The sequence below is a fragment of the Sorex fumeus genome, unplaced genomic scaffold, assembly GCF_029834395.1.
Source record: "Sorex fumeus unplaced genomic scaffold, SorFum_2.1 ptg000044l, whole genome shotgun sequence".
In the NCBI taxonomy this organism is placed as follows: domain Eukaryota; kingdom Metazoa; phylum Chordata; class Mammalia; order Eulipotyphla; family Soricidae; genus Sorex; species Sorex fumeus.
The window spans coordinates 14,863,859-14,884,921 of NW_026606101.1; the positions used below are offsets into that span (position 1 = coordinate 14,863,859).

At 50.8% G+C, this 21,063-nt stretch overlaps 2 protein-coding genes across 2 annotated transcripts in view; both read right to left on the reverse strand.

Moving 5' to 3' along the window:
- The window catches only part of LOC130030117 (transcriptional repressor scratch 2), a 238,639-nt gene that overhangs the window by 86,271 nt on the left and 131,305 nt on the right, over positions 1–21,063 (reverse strand). The window lies entirely within an intron of this gene.
- LOC130030116 (solute carrier family 52, riboflavin transporter, member 3-like) lies at positions 2,965–11,549 on the reverse strand. Its single transcript, XM_056121306.1, has 5 exons — positions 10,983–11,549; positions 9,440–9,456; positions 7,255–7,731; positions 3,738–3,861; positions 2,965–3,177 (listed from the first exon to the last, which is right to left on the reverse strand). Exons 1-5 carry the CDS (start codon positions 11,547–11,549, stop codon positions 2,965–2,967), a joined length of 1,398 nt encoding a protein of 465 aa, XP_055977281.1.

Consider the following 21,063-nt stretch of genomic DNA (forward strand, 5'->3'; position numbering starts at 1 on the left):
GCCCCTGGAAAAGTAAACTAGGAAGTGTTTGCGTGTTTGATAAATCAGTAGCACAGCAGATTGGACGGGATGTGACGTCCTAAGAGGCAGCCAATCTTGATTAACAAAACACAAACACAGTAAGGCTGTTACTGTAACAACATCTTAGTAATCTCTTCTACAAGGACTTAATGGCTCCATGGTGAGATACAATTTTCACTAACTTTCTTCTAAAAAACATTTTTGATCGTTCTGCTAGCAAATAATTGATAAGAAGCAACAAAAAAATATTAAGGGCCTGCTATGGGAACAGGCTTAAGGGATCACGGTCACGGTCATGGTCCTCCTGTTGTTCATCAATTTGCTTGAGCGGGTCCAGTAACGTCTCCATTGGAGACTTTGTTGTTACTGTGTTTGGCATATCAAATACATCACGGGTAGCTTGCCAGGCTCTGCCGTGTGGGCGAGATACTCTCGGTAGCTTGCCGGCTTCTCCGAGACGGGCGGAGGAATCGAACTCGGGTCAGCCATGTTGGCCGTGTGCAAGGCAAACGCCCTACCCGCTGTGCTATGGATGGTTGGGAAAATTAGAGACCATGGTGGAGGGAAGGTGCAATGGTGGTGGAATTGGGATTGGAATATTGAATGTCTGTAACAAATCATCATGAACAACTTTGTAAGCCACAGTATATAAAGTGTAAGGAAAAATTTACATATGTAGGCTTTACCTATTCCATGTAAACTCCAAAATATATTAACACAGAATTGCTTTAAAAGTGTTATTAATGACAGGTGAGACATAATTATTACCAGAATGAGATCCAAGTATAAAATAAAATTTAATGTAATCTACTTTAGGTCCCAGAGTTGAAAATGTTCATATGTAAATGAAGATAGGCATTTTACTATATTCTATTGAATGGTTTTAATTTTCTTATTTACATAGGTCAAAATCACATAGAATGGGCTGGAGAGATAGCACAGTGGGTAGGGCATTTGCCTTGCACGCGGCCGACCCGGGTTTGATTCCCAGCATCCCATATGGTCCCCTGAGCACCGGCAGGAGTGACTCCTGAGTGCAGAGCCAGGAGTAACCCCTGTGCATCGCCAGGTGTGACCCAAAAAAAAAAATCATCTAGCAATCACTAATTGACCCTTACTGATTTATTTTCTGATCATTCTCTTTGCTAGTTCTTAAAATTTGTTGAAATAAGCAATATAAATTTGTTATGTGCCAAAGGGGCAGGTTGGGATTGGGAAGGAAACTGGGGGATATTGGTGGAGGGAAGGTCACACTGGTGATGTTGGAACACTAAAAACTTGAAACAACTGTATAATGAGCAACTTTTTAAATCATGTTTTTAATAATAATCAATGAAAAACCCCTTCCCATCCACCCCCAAGCCCCAAAGTGTTCGAGGAACAGGACAGTGGGGGAGAAAAGATGAATGGCACTTTCTCCCTTGACCCTATTTCTGATTTTGAAGAGGTGACTATGCAAAATAATTGGGAAAGGAAGGGTAGTGCCAGCCAGCAAACAAGCTGGAAGGAGGAAGTTCCAGGGACAGATGTTGTCTGAGCACTGATTCTATTCGGTTCTGAGACCTCTTTGCCTAAGGGGATGGCGTGGACCCTTTCCCTTTGGGGAAACTAGAACGTTCCCTGGAAGACTTCACCTTAAGCAGAACAGGCTTAAGGTGAAGAAGAGACCACCAGCTGCAATGAGAACAGTGTTGAGTTCTCAAGCCCTTAGGCTAACCCAGTAGACCCAACAGCTCGCTGGCTGAGTCCAGGCTGGAAGCCAGGAAGGAACCAGCCGGGGTCAAAGTGCTGTTCCTTGAGAACAGAGGGGTCTGCCTCTCTTGCTGTTCCAAAACAGAACACTGCCTCTATCTTTCTGCCTTTTCAAATATCTTTGATTTCGTTGTTGCTAGTGAAAAGAAGTGTCATAAAAGATAGACTTTTGAAAATCCGGATGGGGTGGGGGGTGCTGTATATTGGTATATCTTCAGGAGGGGCTGAGACTTGAACTACACATGGCCATGCATTCGGGGTCACTCCTGGCCTTGCACTCAGAGGTTACTCCTGGCCATGCGCTCAGGGTCACCCCTAGCCTTGCCCTTGGGGCTCACTCCAGTGGCCCTGCACTGGGGGAACCTACGGGGTGCCAGATATGAAACCTGGGTTTCTGAAACACAGTCGCCTTACCCACTGGACTATCTCTTTAGGGCCCAACCACATATATATTTTTTCAAGTTCAAGCTAAACTTTTTCTTGGACGACCAAGCTTAGGTAAACATGGGAAATGGCTTTATTAGTTTTGTTTTTAAAAAAGGGAAGCAGAAAGCAAAAAAAAAAAAAAGCCCAAAACAAAAAACAATCAGGGGGCAGAGACACCCTCCCCACACAGTGCTTCCTTGCAGAGAAGTCTGTTTCCTGGGGTCCTCAGCAACCAGTTTCTGGGAGTCCTGCAGGGTTTCTTGGTCATCCTCTCATTTCTCACAGGAGGTCGGTTAGGCTTCAAGGAGGCAGCCTTGGGGATTCAGGAGGAATGACAGGAAGGGAGTGTGAGGTGTCCAGTGTCCCTCCGTCTCAGAAACTGGTGCTCTCTTCAGAAAGAGTCTGCGGGCTTGTTTTCAGTGGTTACTCCCTGTCACTCCTGCGCCCCGAGACCGAGGTAGGTGCTAGTCGTCAGAAACCCCATCTTATGGGTGAGAAAACAGAGGCACAGAGAACTCTAGCGAGGCTCCCGAGGCGCACAGATGCTAAGGGACAGTTCAAGCTCCCAGTTCTTTCCCTCCTGGCCGTGGTGGAGTGGTGGATGTGCTCCCCATCCAGATGCTGCAAACCAGCTCCCTCAAGCTCAGAGTCCTGGGGTCGGGAGTTATGATCTGTGCTGGTCTGTGTATCCTGGTGCCCAGGCCCGTGGCACGTCCAGCCTTCCGGGCGTGAGCGATGCGCGGGGACCACGCCGCTGCCGGTGGCCTACGCGGGACACTGCAGGTTGCAGAAGTCCGCGGAGGAGAAGAGCTGCAGCACGTTGACCAGCGGGAACATGAGCAGCGCCCCGAGCAGCGAGCCCAGCTGCACCGCCGCCCCGCACCATAAGAGGGCGCTGCGGCTGCGGTCGCGCAGGATCACGCCCAGCATCACCTTGACGTAGCTCAGGCAGCCGGTGAAGAGCACCCAGGAGGTCACCTGCGAACGGAGTGGGAGAGATGAAGCCGCGTGGAGGGGCTTTGGGAGGCGAGCCCCATGGGTGAAGGGAACCTCTAAGATCAAGGAGCGACTTTTATTTTTTTTTTTTGGTTTTGCCTTTTGGGCCACGCTCAGTGATGCTCAGGGCTTACCCCGGCTCTGAGCTCAGAAATAGTAATTCCTGGTGGGTCTCCGGGGACCATAAGGGATGCTGGGGATTGAACCCGAGTGTGCAAGGTGAGTGCTCTACCCACTGTGCTATCTCCCCACCCCAAAGGAGCACCTTTTGTGTGTTTGTATGGGGGCAGGGGATGGCCCCAACAGGGATAAGGGGCTTCCCTGATTTAACCCCAAACATAAGGACAACTCATACTTTTACTGGGTCTTCTGGGAGCGTCTGGGGGTCACTGCTGAGGCATGGTGAATAGACAGGAGCATTAGGTGGGGAGGCCGAGTCCTTGAAAGTCACCTCGCCGTCCTGAGCCTCCAATTCCATGCTCCCTGTCTGAGCTAACAAGGGCGCTTCACCCCAGAATGCCCTCTGCAGGCCAGGTACTTACTATGAGAACTTCTCCTCCCCAGTGGCCCTGCAGGAGGGGGCAGGGGCTCATCACCGCCATGGCCAGGTTGTAGGCCCCAAAGGTGGTCCCAAGCATGGCGAGTCCCACCAAGAACAGCAGGGACCTAGGGCAGGCAAGGGAGGGGATGAAGGAGGTGAGAATGCTGAGTGTCCCTGCAAGGCCCAGCCCCCTACAGAAGGGGCAGGTGAGAGTCTCAGGGTTCTTCTGGGAGGACCTGGCTCAGCTCCCAGCTCTGAACTGGATGCCTGAACCTCTGCCCTCACCCCTGAAATGAGCCCCACAGTCAGGGAGTGCAGGGCCTGCCTGGGGTTCCCTGAGACACCGCCCTTTCCTCTTGCAACACTCCTGCCTCATCCCAGAGCCTGGGCTGGGCTCTGATCCTGATAGGGCACAAGTCAGGTCTGTGGCAGTTGGTGGCCTGGCACCCCAGCTGCCCGTAGCCACTCTTGGGGAGCTGCTCTTCCCTGCAGGCCTCTACCGGGGGGTCTTCCTGTACCCCTGGGCGAGAGGAGAGGGTCTCTTCAGACTTTGAGTTCTCTCTGCTCCCAGATTCCTCAGATTCTCCCCTACTAACAATGGGGTGTCTCAGACCCTGCAGGTCTGTACCCACCTCACCAGCCTCCCCACACTGTCTGAAAGCCTTAGAGAATGGAGATTTCCTTTCTTCCTTCATTCTTTTTTCCTTCCTCCATCACCCTCTTGTCCCCCCCCCCCAACTTGCTTTTGAGGTCACACCCAGCACTGCTCAGGACTTACTCCAGGCTCTTGACTCAGGAGTCACTCCTGGCAGTTCTTGGGGGGAGCAGATGGGTCCCCAGAGAGCAAGTGTGTGCAAGGCAAGTGCCCTACCTGCTCTAGTTCATAAATGAATATTTTCTAACTCTCCTGTCCTCGTTCACCCCTTTACCCTGGCTGGGGGAGATGACTGTGCAGGTGGGGTGGTTAAGAGCCAGGGCGGGTAGGCAGGGCTGAAGGATGGGCGGGGGGGCCTAAAGTGACCCCAAGGTCCGTGATTCTCCTCCAGGGCCTGAACCCTGTGCATGAGAACCTCCTGGACTGTTCATTAAAAACTGAAACTGTGGGACCCCTAGGCTGGTTCAGGCTGTGGCTTCCCCAGTCATTCTCCTGGAACTGCCGCTGTAGGGAGCCAGCTGAGGACAGGGCTGATATCCAGGGACTCTGATCTGGGCCAGCCCCATTTCCACCTGACGGTTCTATTTGTAAATTAACCTCACTCAGTTCTTGCCTCCTTGCTCCTCCTTCTGAGTCAGTGGCAGCCCAAAGTAACCTCAGGCCTGTCACGTGTCAGGCATCAGCCCAAATCAACTCATCTCCTGCTCCCAGCAACCCCAACGAGCAGACCTGTTATGGCCCCTGAAGCACAGAGAAAGATGGAGTGACTTGTCCAATATCACACAGCTAGAAAGTGGCCAGGTGGAGATTTGAACCCAGGCAGTTAGTACAGTGAACCTATATGGATACTGGGTTCAAATCATATTCGTCTAGGGGCTGGGGAGATAGCACAGCGGGTAGGGCATTTGCCTTCCACGCAGCCAACCTGGCTTCAATTCCCAACATTCCATATGGTCCCCTGAGCACTGGCAGGAGTAACTCCTGAGTGCAGAGCCAGGAGTAACCCCTGTGCATCGCCGAGTGTGACCCAAAAAAGCAAAAAACAAAAAACAAAAACAAATCATATTCATCCAGGGTGGGGGTTGGGCCATACCCAGGGGAGTTCAGGAGTGACTTCGTGCTCAGGAGTGACCCCTGGGGGTGTTCAGAGGGACCATATGTGGTGCTGGGGATTCAACTGGGGTCAGCAGGATTCAAGTCAAGCCTTAACTCTGTGTTATCTCTCTGGCCTTAAAAACCATATTCTTGAGGCTGGAGCGATAGCACAGCGGGTAGGGCGTTTGCCTTGCACGCAGCCAACATGGCCGACACAGGTTCAATTCCCAGCATCCCATATGGTCCCCCGAGCACTGCCAGGAGCAATTCCTGAATGTATGAGCCAGGAGTAACCCCTGGGCATCGCCGGGTGTGACCCAAAAACAAAACAAAACAAAAAAAAACCCATGTTCTTAAAAGCCACTGTGCTGAGGCTATCTCATACCAAAACATATTACACTATGCTATAGTATACTAAGCTGTACCACATTAAACTGAACCATACTATACTAGACTACGCTTTCTGTACTACTTAATAATACACTACACTAGTTTACATTAAAATATACTATATTAAGCTATACTGTATTACATTATACTATACTAAGATATTCTACACTATTTTATACTGTACTACATTATACCACACACTACACTATACTGTGCTGTACTAAACTATACTACACTACCTTACACTATACACTATGCTATACTATACAACATTATACTACACTACACTATACTAAGTTATACATTTTATTATGCTCTATTACACTACACTATATTATACTAAGCTATACTACACTATACTGTATTATACTATTCTCACACTACACTATACTATGTAGTGTATAGTATAATGTAGTGTGATAGTATTTGTAGTGTATAGTTTGGTACAGTATGTAGTGTACTATAGTATACTAAACTATGTATAGTATATTATGGTATAGTATACTAAACTATATTATATGCTCTAAAAATTGTTTCTAATTGTAGAAAATCTGTCTTAGCTATTATAAGGATATGAAGCTTTTAATATGTTACTCTTAATACCAATATTATATTTTTAATTCTATTCAATTCAATTTTCTAAATTTAATTTTATATTGATGGACTGGAGCGATAGCACAGCGGGTAGGTGTTTGCCTTGCATGCGGCCTACTCAGGTTCGATTCCTCCATTCCTCTCGAAGAGCCTGGCAAGCTACCGAGAGTATCTCGCCCGCACAGCAGAGCCTGGCAAGCTCCCCATGATGTAATCAATATGCCAAAAAAAAGTAACAATGAGTTTCACAATGGAGATGTTACTGGCGTGTGCTCAAGCAAATCGATGAACAACGGGATGACAGTGCTACAGTGCTATACTAAACTATACTTTTTTTTTTTTGCTTTTTGGGTCACACCCGGCAATGCACAGGGGTTACTCCTGGCTCTGCACTCAGGAATTACTCCTGGAGGTGCTCAGGGAACCATATGGGATGCTGGGAATCGAACCCAGGTTGGCCGCGTGCAAGGCAAATGCCCTACCCGCTGTGCTATCACTCCAGCCCCTATACTATACTATAAAACACTATGTTAAGCTATGCTACACCATACTGTGCTATAATATGCTGGATCACACTACATTACATTATACTATACTAGGCTACTACACTTATACTATACCATATAAAGCTATACTACATTATGCTACGCTATACTATATTATACAATGCTAACACTAGGCTGCAACCTGATACACAGAGAGGAGTATTATGGATTCTGCACACCCCTGTGAACCCCTCCCGAACCCATGCTCCCCAAGTTCCTGGAGCCCCAGTAAAGCAGACCTGTAGGGCAGGTACATGGAGATGAAGCAGGCGAGAGGGTTAGCCATGGAGCTGAGCGTGGCAGACAGGTGGTAGGTCACGGGCCCGTAAGACAGGCAGGAGTAGGTCTGGACGGAGGGCAGCACCCCGTTGGTGAGCGTGTTCACAAAGGCCACCAGCACGTAGATGACGGTCAGCTGGAACGGGCCAGTGGAAGGCGCCTTCTCCTCCAGGGGCGCCAGGCTCTTGCTGCCGTCATCCGCCAGGCTGGGGATGCTCGGGGCGCTGTCATCCCGCGGCCGGATGGAGTTGAGGGTGACCTGGGAGATGAACAGGTCCTGGGTGGAGTGATCCCTGTGCCTAGATTGGTACTGGAGGAAAAAGAAGGCGACGAGGCAGCAGACCATCATGATGGTGAGCAGGAGGAAGAAGATGAAGGGCGAGAAGTGGGCAGGGAGGTAGCGGCTTTCCATAGAGCTTCCAGTGAGGGCTGCCGGGCTGGTGACTGCCTAGGGAGGAGAGGACACAAGTGAGACAGTGATACTGACTGATAACGTCCCACGCAGCTCAGCTGACACACAGTCACTGATGCAGAACTGCTAAGGTGATAAGGGGACATGCACAGCTTCTGTGCTCTTTAAAATACAAAAATTGATGGGGGCTGGAGCAATGGCACGGAGGGTAGGGCGTTTGCCTTGCATGCAGCCAATCTGGGTTCAATTCCCAACATCCCATATGGTCCCCTGAGCATCGCCAGAATTCCTGAGTGCAGAGCCAGGAGTAATCCCTGTGCATCGCCAGGTGTGACCCAAAAATCAAAAAAAAAAAAAACATAAATAAAAAATAAAATACAAAAATTGGGGTCGGAGGGCACACCCAGCAGTGCTCAGGGATTCCTTCTAACTCTGCACCCAGGGATCACTCCTGATGGGACTCAGGGGTCCGTGTGGGGTGCCAGGAACGGAACTCGAGTAGGCTATGGGCAAGGCAAGTGCCCTCCCTCTGTACTCTCACTCTGACCCCACCATCCCAGCTTCTGTGTTCTTAACAGCCCAGTGGTGGGCACCTTCACCCCAGATGAGAGGAACTGAAGGTGCAGGTTATCTGCAGGGCGCATGGGGGTCTGTCTGCTGCCCTGTATCCTCCCTCCACCACAGTCACTGCTTTGTGCCGGAGTGTGTATTAAGTTGGGGGCACTGCATGGGGTCTCCTTGGGGAGAGCCAGCCCCACCCGATGGTGACATGCCATGAGTCAGAAACCTTTTCAAGAGATCCCCAGGCCATTTTGTGACTGAAATCTCCAGGCTTTCTCAGGGTCGGGATGGGCTACCTTGCCCTACTTCCCTGTACTTACGGAAGCCTCGGCAGTCACATCCATACCCCAAAGTGACCACCCAGTTGAAAAGCTACTCCAGCCTTACAGTCCTGGTAAAAAATACCAAATGCCCTGAACAAACAACATGACCTCTTAGCACCTGTTTTGCAAACCTTAATACACAAAAGGAAAAGGAGAGAGAGAACAAGAAGGAAAGTGCCTCCCACAGAGGGAGGCTGGGAGTGGGGTGGGGTGTTCGGAGATGGTGGTGGGGAAGTAGGGGACATTGGTGGTAGGAAATGTACACTGGTGGAGGGATGGGTGCTGGATCATTGTATGACTGAAACCCAACTGTGAACAGCTTTGTAAGGGTCTATCTTGTGGATATTCAACAAAAAATCTTTTTAAAAAAGTAATGTGGAGTTCATGCCCAAGGCAATCAGCTTAATCAATGGCTGAATAAACAGTAGTATTTCTACATTAAAAAAGAGAGATAGGGGCTGGAGTGACAGCACAGCGGGTAGGGCGTTTGCCTTGCACGCGGCCGACCCGGGTTCGATTCCCAGCATCCCATATGATCCCCCGGGCACCGCCAGGGGTAATTCCTGGGTGTATGAGCCAGGAGTAACCCCTGTGCATTGCCAGGTGTGACCCAAAAAGAAAAAAAAAAGTTGAAATATCAATGAACTCAAATCATTTCATTAGTGAAAAATGACTCCCTTTTATTGGAGCTATAGTACATCAGGTGGGCCTTTCATGTGGCCAACCTGGGTTCAGTCCTCGGCATTCCATTTGGTTCCCTGAGCCTGCTGGGAGTAAGCCCTGAGCACTGCCGGATATAGCACAAAAATAAACAAGAAAAGAACTATTTGGGGACTGGAGCGATAATACAGCGAGTAGGGCACTTGCTTTGCATGCAGTCAAGTGTTCGGTCCCCCGCATCCCATATGGCCCCCCGAGCACCTCCAGGAATAATTCCTGAGCACAGAGCCAGGAATCACCCCTGAGCATCACTGGATATGGCTAAGAACAATACAAAACGAAACAAAAATCCACTTGCTCGAAGGGTCAGGGAGATGTGCCGTGTGCACGGGAGGCCCAAGTTCCAGCCTCTGTCCCACAGGGTCCCCCAGCATCTTAGGGTGTGGCCTGGTGACCTGGGCCAGCACTTTAGGGTGTGGCCTGGTGACCTGGGCCCACTGGTTTACAATTGCGTAGCAGCACCATAGTTTGGGACCTACGAGACAGAGGTGAACTGTTCAAGAGCAAGAGGAACAAAGGAACAAAGATTCGGTGTCTCTCTGAGAGTCTGTGGGACTCAGCCCTGGCTGTGCGTGTGCACCCAGGGGATGGGGGGCGGGGGCTGGAATCCACCCAACTCTACCCTCTCCTGTTCTAGAGCACCGAAAGCCAAACAGCTCTGAGAAAACTTGGGTGACGGCTGTGTCACTGGGCTGGACCTCACAGGGCAGATTCGTGCCTGAAGATGTTCTAGAAGGTGAAGCTCCAGCTCCCCAGAATCACTAGCCCCAAGGATTTCAGAAGAGCCCCAAGCTTTATCCCTTATACTCAATTGATGGGGAAGGATGAGGTGCTCTGGGGTTTCTGTAGCTCCCATGGGTGAGTTAAAGCAGGGCTTGTGACATTTTCCCCACTTCTGCCCCCTTTATTCCCAGGAAGACCAACCCAGCCAGGGCTTCCAGAAACCCCTCAGAATCACAGAACATTTGAGTTTGAATCAGAGTTTGCTCACTTTGCCTTCAAACACTGTTCCTGCTGCCAGACTCTATTGACTTTTCTTTTTTAAAGAAAGGCAGACTGCCACATGCAGCCTCTCCTTTGGAAGTATCTGGCATCTTGGAAGCTTGACCACCCTACATTCTCCTACAAACGGACCTCAAGAACTTGTTTAGGGGCCGGAGCGATAGATCAGCATGTAGGGCGTTTGCCTTGCATTCGGCTGACCCGGGTTCGGTTCCCAGCATCCCATGTGGTCCCCTGAGCACCACCAGGAGTAATTCCTGAGTGCAGAGCCAGGAGTAACCCCTGAGTGACACCGGGTGTGACCCAAAAAGAAAAAAAAAAAAAAAGAACTTGTTTAGAGGTTCTAGTAGGGGAGCACAGCTGTCTGTGTACCCCCCACTGATCAGGAGGGACACTAATGGGATGGTGATGGAGGAAGGGGACAGGACACCCAACTAGCCGGCCAGATCGGCCACATCAACCCTGGAGATCAATGGGGTGACAGATGTCACTGCCCGGTCAGCCTCACCTCTGCTGCCAAACTCTTGACCCAACCCCTGCAGTTGGTTCTGTGCCCCTTTAGGGGGTTTCAGCCACAGTCTAAGACACTATGACCCCCGCGACCACCAGGAAGCAGCCTCTGCTTGAGCTTCCCGAGGGGTCCCCACGGCTCACGAGAGTGCTGAGGTACCTGTGAGATGCTGCTCTTCTCCCAAGTGGTGTTAGGACTCGAGGTGCTGGCCGGCGTCGTGACGTTGACACAGGTGGTAAGGCCTGAGCCCTGGGCGAGAGCCACCAGGGCGGGCAGGAAACCGCTGAGTCCTTCGCCCACAAAGTAAGTGGTGAGGTAGCGGGAGGCCAGGCGGTTCATGAAAGGCAGGAAGGTGACGGAGGAGGTGCAGTCCACCAGCGCCAGGAAGAAGGCAAGGACCAGCAGGGCGATGCTGTGGCGGGCACCCAGCACCCAGGTCGTGGCCTGCCAGAAGAAGGTGAAGAGGAAGCAGGCCACGGTGCCCACGCCCAGCACGGCGAAGATGACGGGCACCTCGGAGAGGCAGCCAGGACGGAAGTGGTGGAGCATGGTGACGAGGAGGGGCCCGACGTTGGCCAGCTGAATGACCACGGTGAGGTAGGAGGGCAGGAGCCAGCCCTCAGGCAGCTCGGTGACCAGCAGCGGCAGCTCCACCCACAGGCCGTTGATGGCCACCCAGGAGCCCATCCCGAAGGTGCAGACCAGCAGGTGGGTGAGGAGGGCCATGATGGGGGCTGTGGCCTCCCTGGATCAGCCTGTGGTGGGGGTGGGGTGGGGTGGAGGACAGAGATAAAATACACAGTGAGGGACCGGAGCCATAATATAGTGGGGTGGGGGGGCACTTGCCTGGAAAGTTTGCAGCTAACTCAGGTTTGATCCCCAACGTCCCATAGGGTTCCCTGAGCACTGCCACAAGTGACCCCTGAGTGCAGAGCCAGGATAACAACCCCTGAGCATCACCAGGTAAGACCCAAATGGCCCAACATAAATACATACATACATACATGCATAAAGGAGTAAGCTCTGAGCATTGCCGTGTGGCCCCAAAACAAAATCAACAATACTTGGCTTCCTTCACCTACTCTCTCATAAAAGACTGTGCTTTGGGGCCAGAGTTTGTTCATGTGGCCCTTATGAACAGAGCACACAAATTCCCTTTTTTACCAAGTTCCTTCCCATCTACCTCCCCTGAATTCAGAGGGAGTTTTATTTGGGTTTTAGAAAAATATATATATTTACAGCAATTGAAGCCTCAGGTCTCTTAAATAGCCTTAAAAGAACGCAAGTGAGTTAGTTTATTTCCACAGTGAGAATATCCATACTGGTTTTACTAACTTTTATTGTTGTTGTTTTGGGGTAAACTTACCAGAGCCTGGGGGTTACCCCTGGCTCAGTGCTCAGGAGATTGCTCCCAGCAGTGATCAGGGGACCTTGTGGTACTGGTGATCAAACTCAGGCCTTCCATGTGCTCAGTCTCTCGAGTTTCCTCTCTGGTCTTTTTTGTTTTTATTTGGGGGGCACACTCAATGGTGCTCAGGACTTACTCCTGACTCTGCTCAAGAATCACTCCTGTTGGTGATTATCCATAGTTTTCAGCCACCCAATTTAAGGTTTCTTGAAATAGTATCCAGATAAGACTAAGAAATTACCTGTTAGGAGAATCCAGTCCTTAGAGATAACCAATAAAATGCAGCATCAAAGTAAAAAAAAAAAAAAAGAATCACTCCTGTTGGGGCTCTGGGGACCCTAGGAGGTACTTGGACTAGAACCTGGATTGAACACATGCAAGGCAAATGACCTACCCAAGTATTCTCTCTCTGGCCCCCTTAACTCTTGGCTCTATGACATAGGGAACCCTCTGCAGAGACTGGGATGGAACCAGGATCAGCCACACTTTAACCTGTTTTGCCTCTTGGACTCTGTGGAACAACCTTTTTATGGGGGAAGATTCTCCTATTCCTGCCTTATATGAAACTGGAGACATCATATGGAAGAAACCTTCCAACATGCAAAATCAAGTAAACCAGATGCCAGAATTAAAACACTACCAGCAGCAAGATGAAATGGGAGATGCCAGCCTGTGGGGGAAAGCTCTTGCAAAGACTATTAGATAGGTTCATCTTCTTAAAATATAAAGAGCGATTAGAAATCAAGAAAAACCAAGACAGTGAGCTGGAGCGATAGCACAGTGGGTAGGGCGTTTGCCTTGCATGCGGCCGACCTGGGTTTGATTCCCAGCATCCCATATGGTCCCCCGAGCACCGCCAGGAGTAATTCCTAAGTGCAGAGCCAAGAGTGACCTCTGTGCATCGTTGGGTGTGACCCCTCCCCCCCAAAAAAAAGAAAAAAAAGAAAAACCAAGAGAAGGGGGCAAAGGATTGAGCAATCTGGGGGAAAAGAGGAGTGAACACCTTCAACATAAAGGAAGATGGTGGCTTCAGCCCAAGGACAGGTCAGTGAACAGTGTCCTCCGAGGGCTGTTTCTCACTCTCAATGCCCCGGAAGTAGAGGCTACCTGCCTAGGCCAAAGGGTACAGGTTCGTTATTCCTGAGGCCTTTTTGGCAACTGCAAAATTTGGGGCGATAGCCAAGAGCCTCTTGCTAGATTGTGCAAGTGATCTTTCCAGATCCTGCCCGTCACATGCTTGTTTACAGGCAGGACCTGGAGAACTCTGGCGGGCCATAAAGGATCTGAATAGAACCCTGGAGGGGGATGTAGAAGGAGGAAGAATAGTTCTCGGGGCTTTATAGGACCAGTTTGTCCTTAAAGGACAGACAGGAATGGTGAGGGTGGGAGGTTTGGGATGCCTCAGTGTAACTTTAAAAAAATTGGAGTGGGGGAAGGCAGACCCAGCTATATGTACAGGGGAGCGATAGCACAGTGCTCCAGAGACCCTGTGGTACCTGGGCTCCAGCCTGGGGCTACAGCCCTCTGAGCACCTCCTGATCCTCAGTATAGGCCTTTGGAAATAATCTGGATTTACCAAACACACACACACAAATATGTCACGGGGCCAGAGTGATAAAACAGTGGGTGGCGTGCTTGAATGCAGCTGACCCAGGTTTGATTCTCGGCATCCCATGTGAAGTATTTCCTGGTGTGCCCCCCCTCAACTGTGCTTTCCCAAAACAGGAGAATAGAATCAACAATCTCCCATGTAAACCAGAATTCCAGGGGTATCTTAGTCCCTTCCTTTAGATGCCTTATAGACATTTTTCTTAACTTTTTTCCAAATCTTGGTTTCTAGAGTTCCTTCATCCAGGAACCATGGGTTTACTTCATAAACTACTTTAAAGCAGGACCAGAGCTGGTCTCTGGAAATGTAGAGTTTTGGATTCCCTGTCTTGTGGGAGAGACACTTAATCAAATTTATAAATGTCTTCTCCTGTTCAGTCTGACCCGAGAAACTATGAAAAATCTTGGGAAGGCCCAGAATCTGTCCCATCTTAGTGGAAGATTGCTGGTAGAATTCTAATTCCCAGAAAACTAAAAATCCTACTCACTTTCTAGAGTGGGGATGCACCGAACGCTATTCTTACCTTTAATTGGTAGCTCGAGCCCGCCCAAGGGACGCCAGCTGTAAAATCTTATCAAGCCCAAGGTTGTGTGTTCACGGGCTCACTGGATGGCACTGTCTCACTGCCTGCGTTCGGTGCTCTTGAGCCGCTGTGTGTGGCCTGGATCGGAACGGCTGTTGGCCAAGGGCAGACGGAAGAAGAAACGAGGGCCAGGCCGGTCTATATCAATAGTAGTTTATTCCAATCCTCTTCACTCCTGTCTTTCTCTGCCTCCTTCTCTCCTGGGCCCCAATCTTGGAACCTCTCTCCTTCTGGCTCTGACTCTGGATCTCTGGAGCCTGAGCTCTCTCGCTTCTGACTCTCTCTCTCTGAGCTTACCGTCTTAAGTTTATATAGCAGTCACATAAGGCAGTGACATAAAGGTGGGTTGAATAATGACGAATCAACAAAGAGAGGTAAGACCACTCCTCCAGGAGATTAACTCAAGGATAAAATCTCATCCACAGAGATTACTCCAGGTTACTAGGACATCCGCTCAAGGGTGGGATCCCAACAAGGGTGTGTTCTTTCCTCAGTTAGTAATCTACTTAAATAGTTGTAATAAATCTACTTCTAATATTTCTAGCAATGTCATTCTGTATGAGCACAGTAAGAGATATAAATTTAGTTTGGTTCTTCCTGAGAACATCTCACTATACTTTCTGCAGTCCTCAGGCCAGGTTAATCTTCCTAGCTCCAGCAGGGTCCTAGTCTCGTCGTTACTTACTTTTGGATCATGACAGCATTTGTCCATGATCATGCCCTCAACTTATAGTTGAGTATCGTGGCTCTTTGGCTTGGCCCATTTCGATGCCAGGGTAGCTCACCGCTTGCCCTGGGTCCATTCAGTCCCTCGTCGGGACCCTGCTTTTGGGGTGCTAGGAACTAAGGGCAACTGAGTCAAGAAATCAGATGCCCAGGAGTAAATATTATTCGGAGTCAATCAACTCCCAAGTTACAAAGCATAATATTAACTGTCTTCCTGTGTCCATACAGAAAGGACATTGCTTACAATACAAGTTCAGTGTCCTTAGATGGGTGTGACCTGACAAACCTAAGCTACCTGAGGAAGGACAAAAGAGTGTTATCCTACAGTGTGCCCCCCCCCCCACACACACCTTAAAAAAGAAAAGTTACGAAAGGGCTATGGAGGGACCTGAGAGATAGTATGGCAGTAGAGCGCTTGCCTTGCTATGGCGGCTGACCTGGGTTTGATCCCTGGAACCCTATCTGGTCCCCAGAGCGCAGCCAGGACTAAGCCCTGAGCACCGCCAGATATGGCCCCGAAACTAGAAGGGTGTATGAGATGGGGGAAATGGAGACAGTACAGTAGTGAGGTACCTGGCCGGCATGGGAGGGGCCTCAGTTTGCTCCCTTTCATCACATGGCCCCAAGAACCCCCAGATACAGCCCTGCAGGTCCCGACACTATAGGGACTAAGCAAGTCTGACCCCTTCGAAGGGCCCTCGCAGCCACTCCACAGGCTCAGATGGCCAAGAATCACCATGGGGAACCCTGGACCCCTGAACAGCACTTGGAAGCCTCCCCCACAAGCTTAAAAATGTAGGGTCACTTGAAATAAAATTCCAATTTCTATTCTCCTAAACTTCCAGAACTCCCCAGCTGGACAGTCCCTTGACTATCCCTCCCCGCAAACTCCCTACCCCCTCACCCCCACCCTCCCCACCCCCTGCTTAACTCTAGCTCTGGGAACCATTCTGCCACCTGCTTGTCACCTTCTCAGTCACCGCAGCACCCACCTGTGCATTTAAGGACTCAGTCACCACCACCACCCCCAATTCCAATAAAGTAATCGGGGAGTGACTGGGAGTTCAGATTCTGCCTGACTTGAACCAAGCTCTGCCACAGACTAGTGGGGTGACTTTGGCCAGGACACAGGCCTGCTATACTTCATTGCCTCATCAGAGGACAATAGTCCTAGTGTCCTGCAGTCAAGATGCAAATAAGCGCATGAGTGTGCTTAGTCTCACACCCAGACCAGTCTCAAAGCCAGCACCCATGACTGTTATCACTGGTGTGAAATGCCAGGCTTGGGCACAGGCATTCTTTGCTAGTTCACCCAAAAAAGACACGACCATTAACATTTGCAAAGGGTGAGAGCTTAGGAGGTAGGGGTGAGGCGATGCATCTGACCTGGGGTCCCATTCCCAGAACGACATGTTTCCAGAACACCACTGGGTATTGCCCTTAGCACTTCTAGGATGCCCTGCGGGTCCCTGGCACTAAACCACCCACCCAGTTGGCTGAGTATTGCTGGGAACCAGCCCTGATTCCCCTGAGCACTGCGTAAGAGGGTCCCTGCTCCCCCTCCAAAGAAAAAGAAAGAAAGAGAAAGGAAAAGGGGCTGAAGAGATAATACAGTCGGGAGGGCACTTGCCTTGCATGCAGCCAACCCAGGTTTGATCCCCAGTATCCCATAGGGTCCCCTGAGCATCCCGAGGAGTGATTCCTGAGTGCAGAGTCAGGAGTAGCCTCTGAGCATTGCTGGGTGTGGCCCACAAACAAAACAAAACAAAATTAAATAAAAAAAGGAAAAAAGGGATGAAAAGCTTCCCTCAAGGTCTCACTGCACCTCCTGTGCAATCTCCACGCGAGAGAAACATTGGTCGGGCTAATATCCTCCCTTTTTCTAAATGGGAAATGGGGATGCTCTGCAGAGGCTAGGAGGTGGGATTTGGAGGGACCCCCTGCAGCCTGCCCCATCCCCAGAGGGGTTCACGGGGCACGCTCTAACTCCTGTCTCCCCTCGAACACACACAGAGCATCCCTGTCACTCAGGACCTCCCCGCTGGCTCTCTCCAGCCCCACTCCCACCCCACCACCCCCTGATCTGATGCTCAGAGCCCAGCTCACTTCCTCCATCCCCCACTGGGAAACTGGATCCTTACCGGTTGCAGTTGCGGTGGCTGAGGAGGCCTGGGGCACAGAATGCAGTCTGACCTGCTCTCAGTGCTGCTACCACCTCCGTCCATCTCCCTGAATTACCAGCCCGGGAGGTGCCAGGGCCCCTGCAGGAAGGGGCCCTTCCCTGGCTGTGGCTGTCTCCATGCTGAGCTGGCCTCACTTGTGCCATGTGGCCAGCCTGGAGGCCAGCCCTCTGCCTAGGTGAGCGCCCCACCTTCCTGCAGGGCCCTGTTCTCTGAATGCTCAGCCCTCCTCAGCGTCCTCATCGGTGCCTCCTTCAACATTTTCTTGGCACAGAGACACTACTAGGGGGGAGGGGGGGGGAAACAGAGGCTCAGACAAGGCCCAGGGCTGCTTTATTTATTGTTATTTATTTATTGACTTTTTGGGTTATGCCCAGCTTTGCTCAGAGGTTACTCCTGGCTCTGCACTCAGAATTACTCCTGGCGGTACTCAGGGGACCCTATAGGATGCTGGGAATCGAACCCGGGTCAGTTGCGTGCAAGGCAAGCGCCCTCCCTGCTGTGCTATTGCTCCCCTGGGGGGGCTGCTTTGAAGGTTTGGCTTGGGGGCTGGAGCGATAGCACAGTGGGTGTGACCCAAAAAGCAATAAATAAATAAATAAAGGTTTGGTGTGGAGGGTTTGGGTGACCCTTAGTGCTGCTCAGAAGTCACTCCTGGTGGTGCTTGGGGGAGGGCCCATAGGGTGTGAGCAGTTGGACTGGGGTTGGCAGGATGCAAGGCCAGGCCCTGACCCATTACACTATACTCGGAACCTTCGGAAACTGGCATTCTGAAGGCTGTTTTGAGTCTTTTAAGACTGACCTAGCTCAGGATTTGTAAATTGCTGGCATTTGTGCCTGCCAGCTGCAGTGTGTTCTGGTTTGCAGCACACTGAAATCCACTCCCCAGGAGGGAGCAGATGGAATGCAGGACCCAAACTACTCACAGGCTTCCGAAGACCTGACTGAGGGAGCCCTGCGTGTCCAGCAGGCAGCGGTCTGTGGGTCAGTCTCTGCCAGGTCCTGCTGGGCCTGAAGAGTGAGGAAGAGACGGGCCGAGCTCTCCCTCACTCCTGAGAGGAGATACAAATGCCCAGGGCCCACTCGGGCCGTGACTCTCTCAGTCAGGACTCCCGAACTTGCCTCCACCTACCTAACTGCTCTTTCCTGTGGAAGCTTCTGGAGTCAGGGTTCAAAAGCTGTTTGCTCAGAATTTACCTCTAAGCAAATAGCATTTTTTTTTCAGTATCTTAATTAATTAATTTTTTTAATGGAATCACTGTGAGATACACAGTTACAAAGTTGTTCATGATTGGGTTTCAGTCATACAATGTTCCAGCACTCATTCCTTCACCAGTGTACATTTCCCATCACCAATGTCCCCAAGTTTCCCTCCTCCCTCTGTCCATCCCACCACCTGCCTCTATGATGGGCACTTTATTTATTTATTTTTTGCTTTTTGGGTCACACCCGGCGATGCTCAGGGGTTACTCCTGGCTCATGCACTCAGGAATTGCTCCTGGCGGTGCTCGGGGGACCATATGGAATGCTGGGAATTGAACCTGTGTCGGCCATGTTGGCTGCGTGCAAGGCAAACGCCCTACCCGCTGTGCTATCGCTCCAGCCCCATGATCGGCACTTCTCTCTCTCTCTTTCTCTCTCTCTCTCTCTCTCTCCCCCCCTCTCTCTTCCTCCTCCTCCTCCTCCTCCTCCTCCTCCTCCTCCTCCTCTTCCTCCTCCTCTTCCCCTCTTTCCTAGCAAACAACTTGATGGTCTGTCTGCTTTCCCTCCTGCAAAATAGGGGAAAGGGGTACCCAGCCGCACCATCGGGGCTAATGTGACCGTAACCTTGCAGACCAGAACCACAGAATGGCGTCTGGTGTATAGCAAGTGCTCAGCAAACACGGGCTCTGATGGGCATAAGCATTTATGACCTCTGATGTTTCCATAAGCATTTCCAGTGCATTCAAAATGATGCCTGTGCCCTGGACAAGCTTCTAATCTAACACCTCAAAAATTATTTCTGGGGGCTGGAGCAATAGCACAGCGGGTAGGGCATTTGCCTTGCACGCAGCTGACCCGGGTTCAATTCCCAGCATCCCATAGGGTCCCCTGAGCACCGCCAGGAGTGATTCCTGAGTGCAAAGCCAGGAGTAACCCCTGAGCATCACTGGGCGTGACCCAGTAAAACTGTGTTCACCTCCTCCTCTATCAGCCAGGATTAACTAGGCTGTGTGTGTGGGGGGAGGGGTTGTTTGTTTATTTGTTTGTTTATTTATTTATTTATTTATTTGCTTTTGGGCCACACTCAGAAATGCTCAGGGGTTACTCCTGGCTCCGCACTTAGGAATCATCCCTGGTGGTGCTCAGGGGGACATACGGGATTGAACTCAAGTTGGCCGTCTGCTGGGCAAGTGCCCGACCCGCTCGCTGTCCTGTGGCTCTGGCCCGAGTAAGGGATGCCATTGGAAAGGAGCAGCCACAGGGACTGGCCCCAGAGAAACATGAGGAAGAGAGCTGCCAGCCAGACCAGGGGAGGCCCCTGACCAAAGCAGAGGCAGGACTGGGTAGAAAGAGGCAGCAAGCGGGGCTGGAATGGGGAAGCCGGGATTCCTACTCTACCGTAGTCGGGGCAGGAAACTCAAGGCTACAGAACACGGCCAGCCCTTCTGCAGCACCAGTGGAGCGGGGAAGAGAGGACCTTTGTCAAAGGCCAGGGAAAGCACCTTGTCCAGACAAACTTCTCGAATCACCACGGTACCAGCCAAGCAGCCCTAGAGTTGGGCGCCGGTTGCCCACCCTCACTGGTTCTCCCAGCAGGCAGCTAAATTCCATTTTGCAAAGCTCCCCTGGGGCTGAGGGAGAGTGGAGACTCTTCCCATCTCTCCTGCTAACTCTGGTTCAAATCCCTAGAACCATATCTGGCCCCTCCCGAGCACTGCCAGTGATCACTCCCCCCGACCTCAGGCCAACTCCCCTGTATCTGCTCTGGCTGAGTTCTGTCTATTCATGGGGAAACAGTATAGAAGGGGGCTAAAAGGCCGAACATTGAGTGATTTTTCCATTAATTAGCCATATTCCCTTTTATCCTTACTTGTTACAGAGACCAGATGTTTTGGGGAAGGTGGGGGGCACTTCTAGTAGTGATTGGGTCTTATGCCTGGCTCTGCACTCAGGGACTACTACTGGTGGGCTTGGGGGGGCATATTGGGTAATCTGGGGATAAAACCCAGATTGGCCACAGGCAAGGCAAGGGTCCTACCTGCTCACTCTCTCTGCCCCCCACCCCCAGAGACCAGACTTTTTCTGGTAATAGTGGTTGAGGCGCTCTTTAAGGAGACACCAAAATTTTAGGAGTAGACTTGAGGATAGAGGTCTTTCAGAGAAATTCAGGAAGGAAGGAAAGTAGCAAGGAGGGCAGGGAGGAAGCCAGGGGAGGAACAATGAATGAACCAGCAATAGGGAATTTGAGATCAAGAATAGAAGTTGAGACCCAGGTCTGTTTCATCTTGATAAAGACTATAATTCAGCAATAGTGAATAACTCTGTTGTGAATAACACTCCCCTTCAGACTCAGGTCGGCCAGGAGAAATGGGCAGAGCACAGTAAAATGTGGGGAATTTACTCGCTGCTCTAGGCCTTGACAAAGGAAAGTGACACAAAATAAACAAGTACTGAAGGAGATCAACGCTGCATCTCGGAGGGAGGACCGAGTAAATAGAGGGCGGAGGCCATTATTCGATTATGATGTCTCG

Bases quoted from the DNA above. Each gene is read 5' to 3' on its own strand.
- LOC130030116 (XM_056121306.1), bottom strand. From the start codon at position 11,549: ATGGCCCTCCTCACCCACCTGCTGGTCTGCACCTTCGGGATGGGCTCC. The intron at 3,862-7,254 runs GTCTGCTTTACT...TGCCTGCCCTAG, and splicing joins TCCATGTACCTGCCCTACAG to GTCCCTGCTGTTCTTGGTGG. The intron at 3,178-3,737 runs GTAAGTACCTGG...CTCCGTTCGCAG, and splicing joins GGGGAGGAGAAGTTCTCATA to GTGACCTCCTGGGTGCTCTT.